A 14,356-nucleotide genomic window follows, 5' to 3' on the forward strand; every position below is an offset into this window, starting at 1 on the left:
ATCCTTTGTGTGGTTCTTGGCCATTTATATAGATTTTTTTCAGAAACAGCTAGTCAATATATACACAATGGAATACTATGCAGCCATCAAAAGAAATGAAATCTTGCCATTTGCGACGACGTGGATGGAACTAGAGGGTATCATGCTTAGCGAAATAAGTCAATCGGAGAAAGACAACTATCATATGATCTCCCTGATATGAGGGAGAGGAGATGCAACATGGGGTGTTAAGGGGGTAGGAGAAGAATAAATGTAACAAGATGGGATTGGGAGGGAGACAAACCATAAGTGACTCTTTTTTTTTTTTTTTTCCATAAGTGACTCTTAATCTCACAAAACAAACTGAGGGTTGATGGGGGGAGGGGGGTTGGGAGAGGGGGGGTGGGGTTATGGATATTGGGGAGGGTATGTGCTATGGTGAGTGCTGTGAAGTGTGTAAACCTGGCGATTCGCAGACCTGTACCCCTGGGGATAAAAATATATGTTTATAAAAAATAAAATTAAAAAAAAAAAAAGAAACAGCTAGTCAAATCATTGTTCCATTTTTAAATTGGGTTATTTGTCTTATTGTCGAGTCATAAGAGCTCTTTGTATACAGTAAACCTTATCTAGGGTTTCACTTTCTGTGGTTTTAGTTCCTGGGGTCAGCTATGGTCTGGAAGCAGTAGACCTGTGGTCAGAAGGTCAGTTGGAACCTAAAGCTACGTCACAGTGCTGACGTCATTCCCCTCACCACATCCCATCATGCAGGCACTTTACCTCACATCACCAGCAGAAGAAGGGTGAATCCAGCAAAATATTTTGAGAGAGAGCAACCACAGTCACATAACTTTTATCACACTACATTGTTATAATTGTCCCATTTTATTAGTAGTTGTTGTTATTAAGCTCTTACTGTGCCTAATTTATAAATTAAGCTTTATCGGAAGTGTGTATGTAGAAGAAAAAGCATAGTATATATAATTTCAGGACTGTCTGCAATTTTAGGCATCTAGTGGGGGGGGTCTTGGAATAAGATGGATAAGAGGAGACCCTTGTATTCTGGTTACAAGACCCTCATTAGCTATATGATTTGCAACAATTTTCTCCCATTTTCTGGGTTTCACTTTCTTTTTTAAATGCACATAATACAGAATTTTCCACGGTAACCTTTTCCAAATGTACAGTTGAGCAGCATGAAATGCATTCATATTGCTGTGCAAAGGTCAGCACCAGCCATCTCCAGAACTTCAACTTCCCAGACTGAAGCTTTAAACCCATTAAACCGTACGTCCCCATTCTGCCCTCACCCCTGGCAACCACCATGCCACTGCAGTTCTATGACTTAGAGTACTCTAGGTATCTCATACAAGTGGAATCCTACAGCGGGACGCCTGTGTGGTCCCGTCAGGGAAGCATCCGACTTTTGGTTTCAGCTCAGGTGGTGATCTCAGGGTCAAGGGATCCAGCCCCGCATTGGGATCTGTGCTCAGTGCAGAATCTGCTTAAGATCTTCTCTCTCCCTCTCCCTCTGCCCCTTCCACTCGTGCTCGCTCAATCTCTCCCTCTCAAATAAACACATAAATCTTTTTGTAAAAAGTGGAATCCTATACTACTTATCCTTTTGTGACTTCATTCACTCCACCTGCTGTCTTCAAGGTGATGTCCACACTGTAGCAGGGCCCAGCATTCCATTCCTTGAGGCTGAATGATACTCCATTGGATGTATATTCCCCATTCGGTTTATTCATTCATCCATAGGTGGACATTTAGGTCTTCCACCTTTTGGCCATTGTGAGTTGTGAACACAAGTCCGCAAATAGGTGTACAAGCCTCTGCTTTCTATTCTTCTGGGTATATTTCCGGAAGTGGAATTGCGGGATCATATAGCAACTCAATGTGTCGTTGGCTGAGCAACTGTCATTCTGTTTTCCACATCAGCTGCCTCATTTTTTGTGCCCACCAGCAATGCATAGAGGTTCCAATTTTTCTACAGCCTCGCCTTTTTTCACTTTCTTGTGGTGTTATTTGAAGCACAAAAATTTTTAAATTTTGATGACACCCAACTAATCTATTTTTTCTTTCTCTTTTCCTTTCCTTCCCTTCCCTTCCCTTCCCTCCTTCCTTCTTCTCTCCTTCCCTCCGTTCGTTCTTTCTTTCTTTGCTGTTGGTGTTCTAAGAAACCATTGCTCAACCCAAAGTCCCAAGGATTGGCTTGCATATTTTCTTCTACAAGTCCTGTAGTTCTATCCCTTGCATTTATGTCTCTGATCCATTTCAAGGTAATTTTTGTATGTGGTGTGAAGGAGGGGCCCAGCGCTCTTCTTCTGCCTGTGGATATCCAGGTGCCTCCACAACATTTGTTTAAAGGCTATTCTTCCCGCATCATGTTGGCAACCTTGTCAAAATCAACTGATCAGAAATGTCAGGCATTGTTTCTGGATTCGCTCTTTTCCTTTGAGTGGAATATTCTGTTCTCTGTGTCATTAAGCAGGATGTTCATTGAAGCTTATGCTCTCCAAATCACACATGGCTTTCCTTCTACCACAGAAGTGGCTTTCACCAGAGTGTCTTCTTTCTTACTCCAAAAGGAAGTGTATTTTCAGAATAATGCCACAGACTTGCTGATACGTGAATATGGATGGGGGGCGCCCCTGTTGGAATCCAAAGTCTTCACTGGCCTGTATAGAGTGTGAGGCTCTGAGACCTCTACCATTGCTGCGTGTGTCCTTCCCTGTGGTCCTCTCTCTCCTTCTGCTGAATAGGAGGTGGCCTTGTTGGAAGGCTGGAAGGGCATTTGGGTGGAAAAGATACACTGCTTCCCAACATGCATACCCAGCTCGAAGCCCAACACCGAGGGGTGAGCAGGGCACTTACTTAATGGCAAGAACTGAAAAGGGTCTGAGATTCGGGTTCACCTTACTTGCAAGCTAGGAAGTGAACCTTACTATGTCATGGATGCTGGCAGGGGACACAAGACTCCTGGGTCAGAGATGAAGGGGTCTGTGACTGCCAGCACAGCAGGCAGCAGGCACATCAGCATGTAACTGCCAGCTTCCCAAAGCCCCGTGGGGCAGGTGTGATGGGCCCACGTGGGTGCTCTGCATATAATTAGGGGGGTTGCAGCTGGGGAGCAGTAGACCAAGGTCCCCGTACTGGCCAGCAGCAAACACCGTAGCACACAAGCCAGTCTCTTGCACAGTAGGAACAAGTAGTCACCTAGTGGTTACAGGGCATCCTCTTGCCTGTTTAGTTGTCTGTGTGACCGTCCTGCCCATATCAGAGGAGGGATGAGCCTTGTAAGTCTGGCCTCCTCAGCCAGAATGTGCATAGATGCTCAGGGCCCTGAGAGTCCTCCCGATGGGGAGCCTGCAGAGAAGGGATGTGACTTGCTGAGGGCCGCACGGGAAGAGCCATGTCTAGAACCCTCCAGACTCCTGGTCCAGTACTTTTCCCACCCTCCTCTGCCCTTCTGGGTTTCCACAGGACACCTGGCCTTCGTGTAGCAGACCAGCCTCACCAGGAGGCACTGAGGTGGGAGGGGCAAGGGAAGCCCAAGTCCACCCCTTTGTTTCTGTGTCTGCCAACATCTTTTTTTTTTTTTTAAAGATTTTATTTATTTTTTTGACAGAGATCACAAGTAGGCAGAGAGGCAGGCAGAGAGAGAGGAAGGGAAGCAGGCTCCCTGCTGAGCAGAGAGCCTGATGCAGGACTCGATCCCAGGACCCTGGAATCATGACCTGAGCTGAAGGCAGCGGCTTAACCCTCTGAGCCACCCAGGCACCCTGCCAACATCTATTTAAATCTAGGTTTCTTCAGAGATGAGGAGGGCATGGTGGACAAAGCTACCAATGTCAGATCTGGCGGAGTGGGTCATTTTATTACCAGAGCCGCAGGGGGTCTTTGAGTGGACATGCAGTTTGTCTAGTTGAAGGAAATGTAGGAAGGGTTAGGTGAGGAAACAGGAGATCAGTGAGAGTCCTGGAAAAAAGGTTCACTGAACTCACTTGTCCAGGGTCCCATCCTCCTGCTCACACCGTACTCTGCCCCCATCTCACAAGCCCGTCCCTCCCTCCAGACCCCAGATCCTCTCCAAATCCTCAGACCCATGCTTCCTCCTGCCACCAAGCCTTCTGACTCTCCCTGGGAAAGTTCTGGGCCCCTTCAAGCCCCCCCAGCTGCCACCTCCCGCCCCTCCCTGACTGTAATCCTGACCTGCTCAGCTCATAGGGCACATTCCCCGTGCTTTTTCCTGCACGCTGTTGGGGTTAAGATAGCATTCTTTCTTCCATCAGGAAGCCCCCTGGGGTGAGGGTGGAGGTGGGGAGGAGGGTGGGTTTCACCAACTCCCCTGTGGCAATTTGCTGCCTCCCGCTGACTTCTGTTCTCTTGCTCTCTTCCCCGGGACAGCTCTTCCCAGCCCCACTGCAGACCCTCTCCAGGAAGATCGTGAGGTCCAAGATGAACAGCACTCTGGTCGGCGTGTTCACCATCACCCTCGTGTTCCTGTCGGCTTTCGTCAACATGGTAGGCGGCTCCACCTCCCAGAACCTTCCCCGACTCTGGTGTTCTCCCGCCCCCAGATTTCTTACTAGGGCTTCACCTCAGGTCCAGAATCAGATCTGACTCTGGAGCCAATCACACAGGCTCTTGGTCCCTTGCCCTCGAGGCTGGCGGAACTGGAAGGACCCAGAGGCGTTCCCCAGGGAGGTTGACGAGCCCCAGCCCGGCAGACGGGCAGACCTTGTCCACTCCTTGGCCTCTTCCAGGCTCCTCTCCCATCCCTGGTCTGCGGCAGGCTGCCCCTGAGTCCGGGGGGGACGGGCTGCCCCATAGGAGGTGAGTCTTACTATGTCATGGACTCCGCAGCTCACCCGCCCCTCCCCTGCCCCCAGTTCACGTGTAACTCGGAGAACCTGCTGGGCTGCCTGGCGGACGAGCACAACATCAGCACCGGCCAGGTCAACGCGTGCCATGTGGTGGCGTCGGCCTCCAACTACAGCCTGGGGGCCGAGCAGGGCTTCTGCCACAGCCCGTGGCCCAGCTGCAACTTCCCTGAGGTACGTTGGGTGGGGGAGTGGGGGGGCTGGGGGTTCTTGGGGCAGTCAGACACCCTCCCACCCCATCCCTCCCTGCCTTCTGCTGCTCCGAGGGAGGCAGGGCTCTCAAGCTCGCAGCCCTCCCAGAGACCTCCCTTCCCTAGGCTCTCGCTACCTGTGTTGGACCCCAGGGTGCAAGGCCCACCTTCTCAACCCAGTACTAGAACAGGAGGGCTGTCGTTTCCATAGTGTGCCAGGCACTGTGCCAAGTCCCTGACACGGCGTCACTCATTCATTCCTCACAGCAGCCCCATGACACAGACATGATGAATATCTTTTTTATACAGATGAAACTGAGGCCCAGAGAGGGTAAGTAACTTGCCCAGGGTCACACAGCTAATCAGTGATACATAGAGCCAGAGCTCTCACCCAGATCGTCTGGCTGTAGAATTCTTGGTCTCAACCTGAGGGCAGAGCTGTTTCTGGACCCTCGGCTGTGGCAGCAGGCCTGCCTCAGGAGAAACGGCCTGAGCTCCTCTGCTGTGGGCCAGAGCCAGGAGGGAAGCCAAGGAACCCCTTCTTCTGTCAAGTCCCCACTACTGAGTCAGTAGTAATTAGTGTATTCACACGTGTGCAGTCATCAGCAGCATCGGCTAATTAGAACAATTTCATCGCCCCCAAGGAAATCACACCCCTAGGTTACTGGGTTTAAAAACCAGTGCTGAGAGTCCTTAGAGGGCAGCATGCATTAAGTGCCTATGGTATGCGAGGTACTTTGTTCACTCTTCTCTTGGGGAGTGGTTTTGAGCGAGCAGCCGGGCCAGGCTTCCTGCCCAGGTTGTCTACTCCATGCACGGGGCCATGCCCACACCCCAGCTGCGTGCGGCTCCCAGACAATCTGTGAGTTATTGCCCTTTCCTGGGCAAGGTCCAACCTTCCATCCTATTCCAGAAGGGCCCAGTACTGACAGAAATGCCCAGAACTGCAGTGAGGGCCCCCTGGGCTGTCATGGTGCTGGCTTACCCCACCCCACCCCATCCCCCGCCCCAGGAAGGGGTCAAGGGAAATTCAGAGGGGCAAGACTCTGCCAGTGTTCACCTAGAGGGGTTCTCCTCTCCCTCCTGCCCTGGGGTCTAGGCCAAGCCCTCCTCCTCCCCCCATGGAGCCCAGGCTCCACTCCTGCCTCTGTCCGCCACCCCCACCCCCACCGCCGCGGTTTCCCCCTCCCTCTCCCCCACAGCTGCCTGAGCCCACAGGAGCCGCTGCTTGAGGGCTGTCTGCGGAGGAGCAGAGGCTGTGTTTGATCTTGTACTTGCCCCTTGGTGGTTGCTTCATGGAAGAAGCTGAGGAATGGGGGAAGGGGGTGGTGGCAGGTTTTTCTAGCTCCTTCTTTGTGGGAGATGGTTGGTCCCTGCCTCCAGGCCTCACCAGTCCCACCAGTTTCACTCACACTGATCCCAGGCCTTGTTGACTACAGAGCTCTCCGGCTCCCCGGACCCCACAGTGTTCCGACTCAGCAACTCCTCACAGACTCCAAGGCCCTTCAGGACACCTACTTTAAGCCTTGGCCTCCTGGTTGTCTGGCTTGGCGCCTGCATGGGAATCCAAGCCGGCCCTGGACGATCCCTCCCCTGCTCCCAAGGACCGGATTATGATCCTTGGGGCTGGATTAGCTGAGCGAGCCTCCCTGCTCCTTCCTCTGCCCCTGTTCCAGGTAGTGGCTTGAGGCTGCTCCCTCCCATTGCCAGTCACCAGGGGCCCTCCACAGCCCCTCTCTGGGTTCCAGAAGGCCTGGGGAGGTGAAGGTCCAACCTGCGAGTGCCCTCCACTGCCATTTGGCCTCCAGCCCATGGTGGGCAGAGGAAGCAAACAGTGACACCCAAAGTCTGACTCAGAAGTAATGATGCTAAATTTAATTAGCAATAATCGTGCCTCAGATAAACCTCATTGGCTACGATACTGCCACTGCACAAAGCTTAATGATGCTAAATTTAAAAGAAATAATAAGGGATGCCTGGGTGGCCCACTCAGTTAAGTGTCTGCCTTTGGTCAGGTCACGATCCCGGAGTCCTAGGATCGTGCCCCGTGTCGGGTTCCCTGCTCCGTGGGGAGCCTGCTTCTCCCTCTCCATCTGCCTCTCTCCCTTGCTAATAATAATGATGCTGACATGTCTAGGATTAGCCTCAGGGGATGACAGCAGGAAGGAACCACTGAGATCCGTGGTTCAGCTCCTCTGCTATCTGAGAAAGAAACTGAAGCTCAAAGGACTCCCCTAAAGTAAATCGTATAGGGCCATAGTCCCTCATCTGAAGGCTTCCAGATGAAATATGTTTTGAATTTCAGAATTTTTCGGAGTTCAAAAGGGTATGTCACACCCCCAGTGTAGTCTGGGCAGCCCCTGCCAATGACATACAGTAGTACTTCTGCAGCAAGATGTGTGCGTCGTCACAGGAGGCCGGATGAAGATGTTAATTAGCAGCACACTGGCTGGAGTGGTTTTCCCACCAGATAAGGCCAGCTCAGTGCTGCCGCCCTATCAGTCCTGAAACACTTTCCGTTTTCAGAATTTTGGGTTTAAAGTTGCAGATCAGGGGCTGGGGCTCCTGGTCTCCCCACAGTTACTGAGGGCGCCAGGCATAAGCCACCAGGTGGTTTCAACTCATGGAACCGTCTCAATGAGCCCATGACACATGAGCTTTTGCAGATGGGGAAACTGAGGCTTCGAAAGGTTGAATAATAAATGGCCCAAGTCACACAGACAGTCCATAATAAATCAGGGGTAAGACTCAGGTCTGTGGGAGCCTGGAGCCTTGCTCTAACCTCGGGGCTCTACTGCCTAACCCTAGCCACACGGGCTGGAGCCCCAGCTCCTGGTTCCTAACCTGGGCCCTTTCTCTACCTCCCAAGTTTGCAGCAGCAGAAATACCCTCAGAGCAGGCTTGGCCTGTGGCTAGCTCAGACTGGGGGGGATATTGGAGGGTGTGTGGGCCGGGGGAGGTGGGGCCGGGGTGCTGAAGCTAGCTGCCCTCTCTCCGCAGTACTTCACCTACAGCGTGCTGCTCAGCCTGCTGGCCTGCTCCGTGTTCCTGCAGATCAGCTGCATCGGGAAGCTGGTGCTCATGCTGGCCATTGAGCTCACATACGTGCTCATCGTCGAGGTGCCCCGCGTCACACTCTTTGACAATGCTGACCTGCTGGTCACCGCCAATGCCATGTAGGTGGCACCCCTGCCTCCATGCCTGGCTGGGTCTGGAGCATTGCAGAGAGGCCGGAAGAGTGGGTGGCTGGGAGCTTGGGGTGCAGGGGCCTTGCAAGGGCAGTGTTCTGTTCCTCCACAGCTGACCGCCTGGGCAAAGCACCTCAGTGTCTTGTTTCCCTCCTTCCCTTCCCCAGTATGGGGGTGGCCTCAGGGTGACTGGGTCCTGCTGTCCTTCTGCTTCCAGTTTGCTACTCAGTCCTGCCCTCAAGACTCAGTGAATTGTTCCTCATTTGTTCAGGGCAGCCTCTGATGAGCTGTTTTCACTTAACTCCATCAGCCTATGGCACCTCAGGCCCAGGGAGGGGTCAAGATTCGACAGAGCTGAATAGCAAGGTCTGTGGGAGCAGAAAAACAGTCTTTGTTGTTCTTGGGCTCTGTGTCCTGCCTCGAGCTAGGCACTGGGACATGCATTATCCCTTTTCATCCTCATAGCAACCCAGCCAAGTAGACAGGGCTTCCATGGACGGGTTGGGTAATTTGTGCACTGCTCAAAGGCTCCTAGTTATCACAATGAGTCATTAGGTCTCACATCTAGGTAGCAGGCTTGAGAGTTGTAACCCAGGGTGTCTAGCTCCCAGTAAAATGGGAATCATATCCATAGTAGTAAAATGTTCATTAAGTGCCTGATGTCAATACAATTCTGTTCCCATCACCCCAGTACACACACACACACACACACACACACACACACACACACACCAGGAAGTGCAAACAATTTTCTGTGTCCCCTGAGAAAATGCAGCCAACTGTGTTTTCTCCAAGTTATAGGAAGGGATCCATTCATCCTTCTATCCATTCATCCAAAGCTATTTATTGAGGGCCTCCCATATTCCAGGCACTGAGCCAGTGGCAGAACAGTCATGGATAAAACAGGCTATAACTCCAGTGTCAGAAATGTCACTTTCTAGTGAAGAGAGTGTCACCTGAGCAAAGGAAGGTATAATGAAGGGTCTAAGATCCAAGGACGCTCTTCTCAGTGGTGTGTGGAGCTGTGGGCAGCCAGCCAGGAGACACAGTAGCTCCAGGAACGGGGCAGCCCGCGGTCCTGTGAGGACCGGGGGAGAGAGGAGGTCCAGGCTTTTCTACTCTCCAATCAGGGTAGGAGCTGGAAGTTTGGCCTCCTCTTTCTTATGTGCTCCTTTCCCCACCCCTAGCCTCTCCTCTCCTCCTGCTGGAGCAATAGCAGAGAACAGAGAGGTCCTTTCTGGTTTGGGAGACACTGGCTTGGCTCTAGGGCAGCTCTGTCCAATAGATTAATCATGCAAACCACGTACATCATTTAAAATTTTCTAGTTGCTCTATTAAAAAAGCAAAACATGCAATTTTAATCTTTGTATTTGACCAATATACTCAAAATATTATTTTAATACATAGTCAATATAAAATTATGAATGAAACTACATTTTTTCCCACACTAATTCTTCAAAACCTAGTAGCTCTTTTACACTTCCAGAACATTGTAACTTTAGCCACGTGGGAAGGCTCAAGAGCCACATGTGGCTGTGGTAGCCACACCGGACAGCACAGAGTCATGTCTCTCTTCCTCTGGATGCGGCAAAGTGCTGGGGTGGGAGGTGGGCTGACTTCTGCCCAGGTCGATGTTGCTGGGGGGCCCCAAGTAAGGGCTGGCGATTTGTGGTCATGGTGACCAGATACTGGCTGGGGCTGGGCTTTCGGCAAGACTCCCATCCTGAAAGTATCCTTGGATCCAGAGAAGTGCTGGGGGTAGGGGACGAAAGAGCAACAGTAGTAGCAGTGGGCATGGGGTAGCAGAGCTAGGAGTGGGGGCATGGCAGTGTGAGGGGGGCCAAGCAGGGTAGGGGGAGCACAGTGGGCATGGAGACTGCCGATGCAGAAGAGCAGCCCCAAACGGCCCTCCCCACTTCCTGTTCACAGAGACTTCAACAACAACAACGGGACCTCCCAGTGGTGAGTGGATCTGCTCCTCCAAGTTCCATACAGCTCCTCCCTGTCCTTGGTGCCGAGCAGCTAGAGTCCAACTGCCCAGGGCCCAGGAGAGAAGGCAGTGGTGCCCCGCGGGGAGGGGACCTTGGCGGCAAGGTGGGCAGTGAAGGAGGAGGCTGGAGGGGGCCAGGAAACCCTTTCCTCACTGGATACCAAGGGGGCCTCCCTGGGTAGATGCCCTTCTTAGATGATTCCCACCACCCCAAGGTGGTCTGCAGACTCAGTAGCTGGGTCATCCGGACCCACAGACCATCCCACATTCCATCAAGCTCTTCCCCAGGAGCATGTGTGAGATCCCAGGAACAAGAGAACGGGAGCTGGTGACCTCACCCCCCGGCCCCTGCCCCCGCTCTGGAAGACAGGAGCCAGGGCAAGGCCTGTGGGGTTTGTAGGGTAAGCCCTGCCCTGGGGCGGCTGCTGGGTAGGGAGTCTGCAGCGTTCAAGGTTTGGGCTTTTTGCTGGGACAGGGAGCAGGGTTTGGGAGAGCTGCTTGGTTTTGTGTGGGGGTTTTTGTTCGTTTGGGGTGTTTTTGAGAGAGAGCATGTGCACATGCATGTGGGAGGGGAGGGGCAGGGGGAGAGGGAGAGAGAGAGTCTTAAGCAGAGACTCCACACCCAGCATGGAGCCTGTCGCCGGGCTCAGTCTCACCACCCTGAGACCAAGACCTAAGCTGAAATCAAGTCAGCCATTTGACTGAGCCAGCCTGGTGCCCTGGGATAGCTGCTTTTATTAAGAATACTTACTAATAATATTAGCAGGAATGTAATTAGCCATTATTAGCTACCAGTTTTGGAGTTCCTACTGTTTGTCAGGTGCTACGCAAGGAATTTTTTATGCAGTATCTTTAATTCTTAGATGTGGGTGTCGTTATCCCATTTTACAGATTAGGAAACTAAGGTTCAGAGAGGTTAAGAGACTTGCCCAGAGCTGGTCAGTATGGCCTGCCTGGCTCCCTTGTTACTGTGCCCACGGGCCCTATCTTATCCACTGGGCGAGACCAGGGATATACATAATGCCTTTTACCAGGGCCTCACTGATCCCCTCATGTGACCAGAGAAGTTTCCCAGCCTGGGGGAGAGGGGGGGCATCAGGAAAGGAGTCACGACTGCTGAGCTATTGGTGGGAGCAGGGGCTGAGATGGGGCTGCCAGCCAAGAAGGCTTCCTGGAAGAGGCCCTACGTCAGGAGAAACTTGAGCAGGAGGGTGAGGAGAAGGGGGCATAGTGGGAGGAAGAGAAAAGCAGGGGCCTTGGAGCCCACCATGAAGCGCCGGGCCATCTCCCTCGGCCTGCAGCCCCGAGCATGCGACCAAGGTGGCGCTGAAGGTGGTGACGCCCATCATCATCTCGGTGTTCGTGCTGGCCCTGTACCTGCATGCCCAGCAAGTGGAGTCCACTGCCCGCCTGGACTTTCTCTGGAAACTGCAGGTGGGTGACCCTGGGGCTGGGCTGGGGGAAGCATCCACACCTCACAGCACTTTGTGAGTGAACGGGCTCATCACTTGGGCTGGTTGGGCCTTAGCTCTGCACTGCTGGGGTGTCCTGCTGAGGCCTCACCACCCCCCCCAACTAGTGCCCCAGGTCCTGGCAGCTCTGCTCCCTTCTTTCAGGAGCCCAGGGGCAGAACCCCAGAGCTTATTCCAAACACACCTCCCTTGGTAGTGCTGGGAATTTGATGGGTCACAAATCCTGAGCAGGCCCTACTGTGTGCATCCAGGGGCAGGGACAGGGCATGGCCAGCTCCAGTCTGTGGTGTGGGCAGCAAGGTCTCAGGAGGGGGTAGGAAGGAGTAGCAGGAGGTGAGTATGGGGAGGCTGCTGAGCAGGGCTTGAAGTGACCAGAACTGGCTTGAAGGCCCTTCCAGGGGAGAATGGATGGAAGGGGCATCAAAGACCATCGATAGGAAGCTGTGCCCTTGCCCTGGAGAGAGGTGGCCCAGGCAGGGACAGAGGCAGTGGGGTACTAGGTGTCCCGCATTCCACCCTCCAGGCTTTGTGCCTGCGCCCTGATGGTGTCCACGTGCAGGAGGGGATGCCAATGGGCCACATGCAGGATAAGGCTCCAGGTGCTCGCAGGAGACCTAGTTGCTGTCGTCACCTGCTAGGTGGCCTCAGAAGTTCCAGGGAGGGCGCCCAAGGGCATTCATGGTGAGAAAGCCATCTTCCCCGTGGGCAGCCTCAGACCTCTTATCCCCCAGCCCAGTCTCTGCCTCCCCTGGCCTGGCCTCCATTTCTAGACTCCTTCTCCGGCTCACCTGCAAACCACTTAGGCTTCCTCATCCTCAGCTTCTTACTAACGCTGAGACTCAAGTCTTCAGGCTGTAGCAGGAGGTCCCAAGTTTTTGTTACAGATGGGGAATCCAGTTGCCCCTGCCGCTGGATGTGTTGCACGAGGTTGGCTAAGGTCCCTGCTGAGCGGATGCCCTGAGGTTGGAGGGAACCTGTTTTGCATGTGGCATGCCCCTGGGCAGCCCTGTATTGGGAGGGACCTGGGACACCTCCAGGGTGAGGCTCTGCCTTCTTGGCTCACATTGCTGCCTCCCTGCCTTCTTTTGGCTCCCAGCCCTCTCCTTCGGGGAATCTCCCCGGAGGTTCCAGCTCTCTCCTAGGGGCTGACGAGACTCCAGGGTACCTAGGGCTGATGTCCGTCCACTTCTCTGCACACACACACCCAACCTCCTGCATGAGCCCCAAGGAAGAAGTCCCCCGCCCCCAAGATGGTTGCTATTGTGCAGCTCAGTTGTGCTGTAGAGACCTCGAGAAAGGGGTGGAAGCAAGGGAAGGGTGAACCTGCCATTCAGCCTGCCTGTGACCTGCTGCCCTGTCAGCCTCACCCCATGTCTGCCCTGCTCCTGAGTGCACAGGGTCAAGGTGAAGCTGCCTGCCAGGGTTGAGCAGAGCAGCCTGAGGCTTCCTCACAGCCCCACCCCAGAGCTCAGGCAACAGCAGCTCCTCTCCCACTTAGAGAACAATTAAGAAGGCCTGTGCGCAGATGTATGGGGGTGGGGGGTAGTGAGCGTGTCTCCACCTGCCAGGGGTGCTGGCCTTTCTCCACTGAACCCCTGCAACAGGCTCAGGATGCTTACACATCCCTCCATCTCCTGTCACCCTCCAGGACTTTTGGGAGGGGGAACAACATGCCAATAAGCAAAAACTTGAACACAGGCTCTTGGGATGGGTGAGTGATAGTCCATTGCCCCATCCCTAGTCTAATCCAGAAGCCAGTTTTGCTGTTGGATCTTTGGCCCTGGTGGGTGGGTATGGTGCTGACAGGAAGATGGGGAAGCCTGCGGTCCTTAGCTTCCCTGAAGCATCTGCAGGAGGCATCAAGCCTGCTCCTGGGCGGACCACTGGGCCTCAGTTCTTGGGAGAACCCAGTCTTGTCCCTCTCCCACAGCACTGACCTTATTAGGCTCAGCAAGGGGGTCTGTGGGGCCCTGAATCTTCCTTCCCAGCCAGAGCCCAATCCTAGAAGCAGTTGGCTATGTTGGGAGCTATCTCAGGGCAAAGTTGTCAGGATGTGGCAGGAGTCCCTGGTCGGGACTTGGCCTCTGTTCCCAGCAGTCGCCATGCTCCCAGTGTCCCAAGCCCAGCCTCCACCACCACCTGCCTGACACTGGGCAGATGTACAAGGGAAGGGTGCGTGTTGTGTTTCTGCCACCTGCGGGGCTGATCAAAGGAGCTGTGTTCTCAGCAGGCAGTAGGGCTGGAGGCAGGCTGAGCATTTGCAGGGGCAGATGGAGCAGCTGAACCTCCTCCATGAGAATTACAGCGATCCCTACTTCGCCCTTCCCTCCTAGCTCTGAAACCTAGGAGCAGGTAGCCCCTGTTTATGAGGATGGGGGCAAAGTATCTCACCTCACAGGAGCAAAGGTCACATGGCTTAGAAGAGAGCTCATGCCCACTGGGCCCATCGGGCGTCTCAGGGTCCAGTAACTTCCTGGAGAACCCCCATTCTCAAGGCCATGTTTCCAGGGACTCTGGGCGTGATGGGTCCTCTCACCTAAGGCACAGGGCTGCATCAAGCCTCTGAGCCTCAGGGCCCCTAAGCTTTCTGCCACAGCTGCTGGATGCAGGTCCTGTGCCTTTGGCTGGTGTGCCAGCTGTTTCCCCACAA

At 53.7% G+C, this 14,356-nt stretch overlaps 1 protein-coding gene and 1 non-coding gene across 2 annotated transcripts in view; one reads left to right on the forward strand and one right to left on the reverse strand.

Moving 5' to 3' along the window:
* The window catches only part of ADCY5 (adenylate cyclase 5), a 148,066-nt gene that overhangs the window by 126,623 nt on the left and 7,087 nt on the right, over positions 1-14,356 (forward strand). The window contains exons 13-17 of the mRNA XM_047735253.1: positions 4,390-4,506; positions 4,875-5,039; positions 8,057-8,232; positions 10,174-10,206; positions 11,536-11,668. Of these exons, the coding sequence (XP_047591209.1) occupies positions 4,390-4,506; positions 4,875-5,039; positions 8,057-8,232; positions 10,174-10,206; positions 11,536-11,668 (624 nt within the window). The remainder of the gene's footprint in view (positions 1-4,389; positions 4,507-4,874; positions 5,040-8,056; positions 8,233-10,173; positions 10,207-11,535; positions 11,669-14,356) is intronic.
* Positions 6,858-6,995, reverse strand: LOC125089448 (U4 spliceosomal RNA). The gene has a single exon (XR_007123953.1). It is a non-coding gene; the product is annotated as a U4 spliceosomal RNA (small nuclear RNA).

This window comes from Lutra lutra, chromosome 1, assembly GCF_902655055.1.
Source record: "Lutra lutra chromosome 1, mLutLut1.2, whole genome shotgun sequence".
Taxonomy (NCBI): Eukaryota; Metazoa; Chordata; class Mammalia; order Carnivora; family Mustelidae; genus Lutra; species Lutra lutra.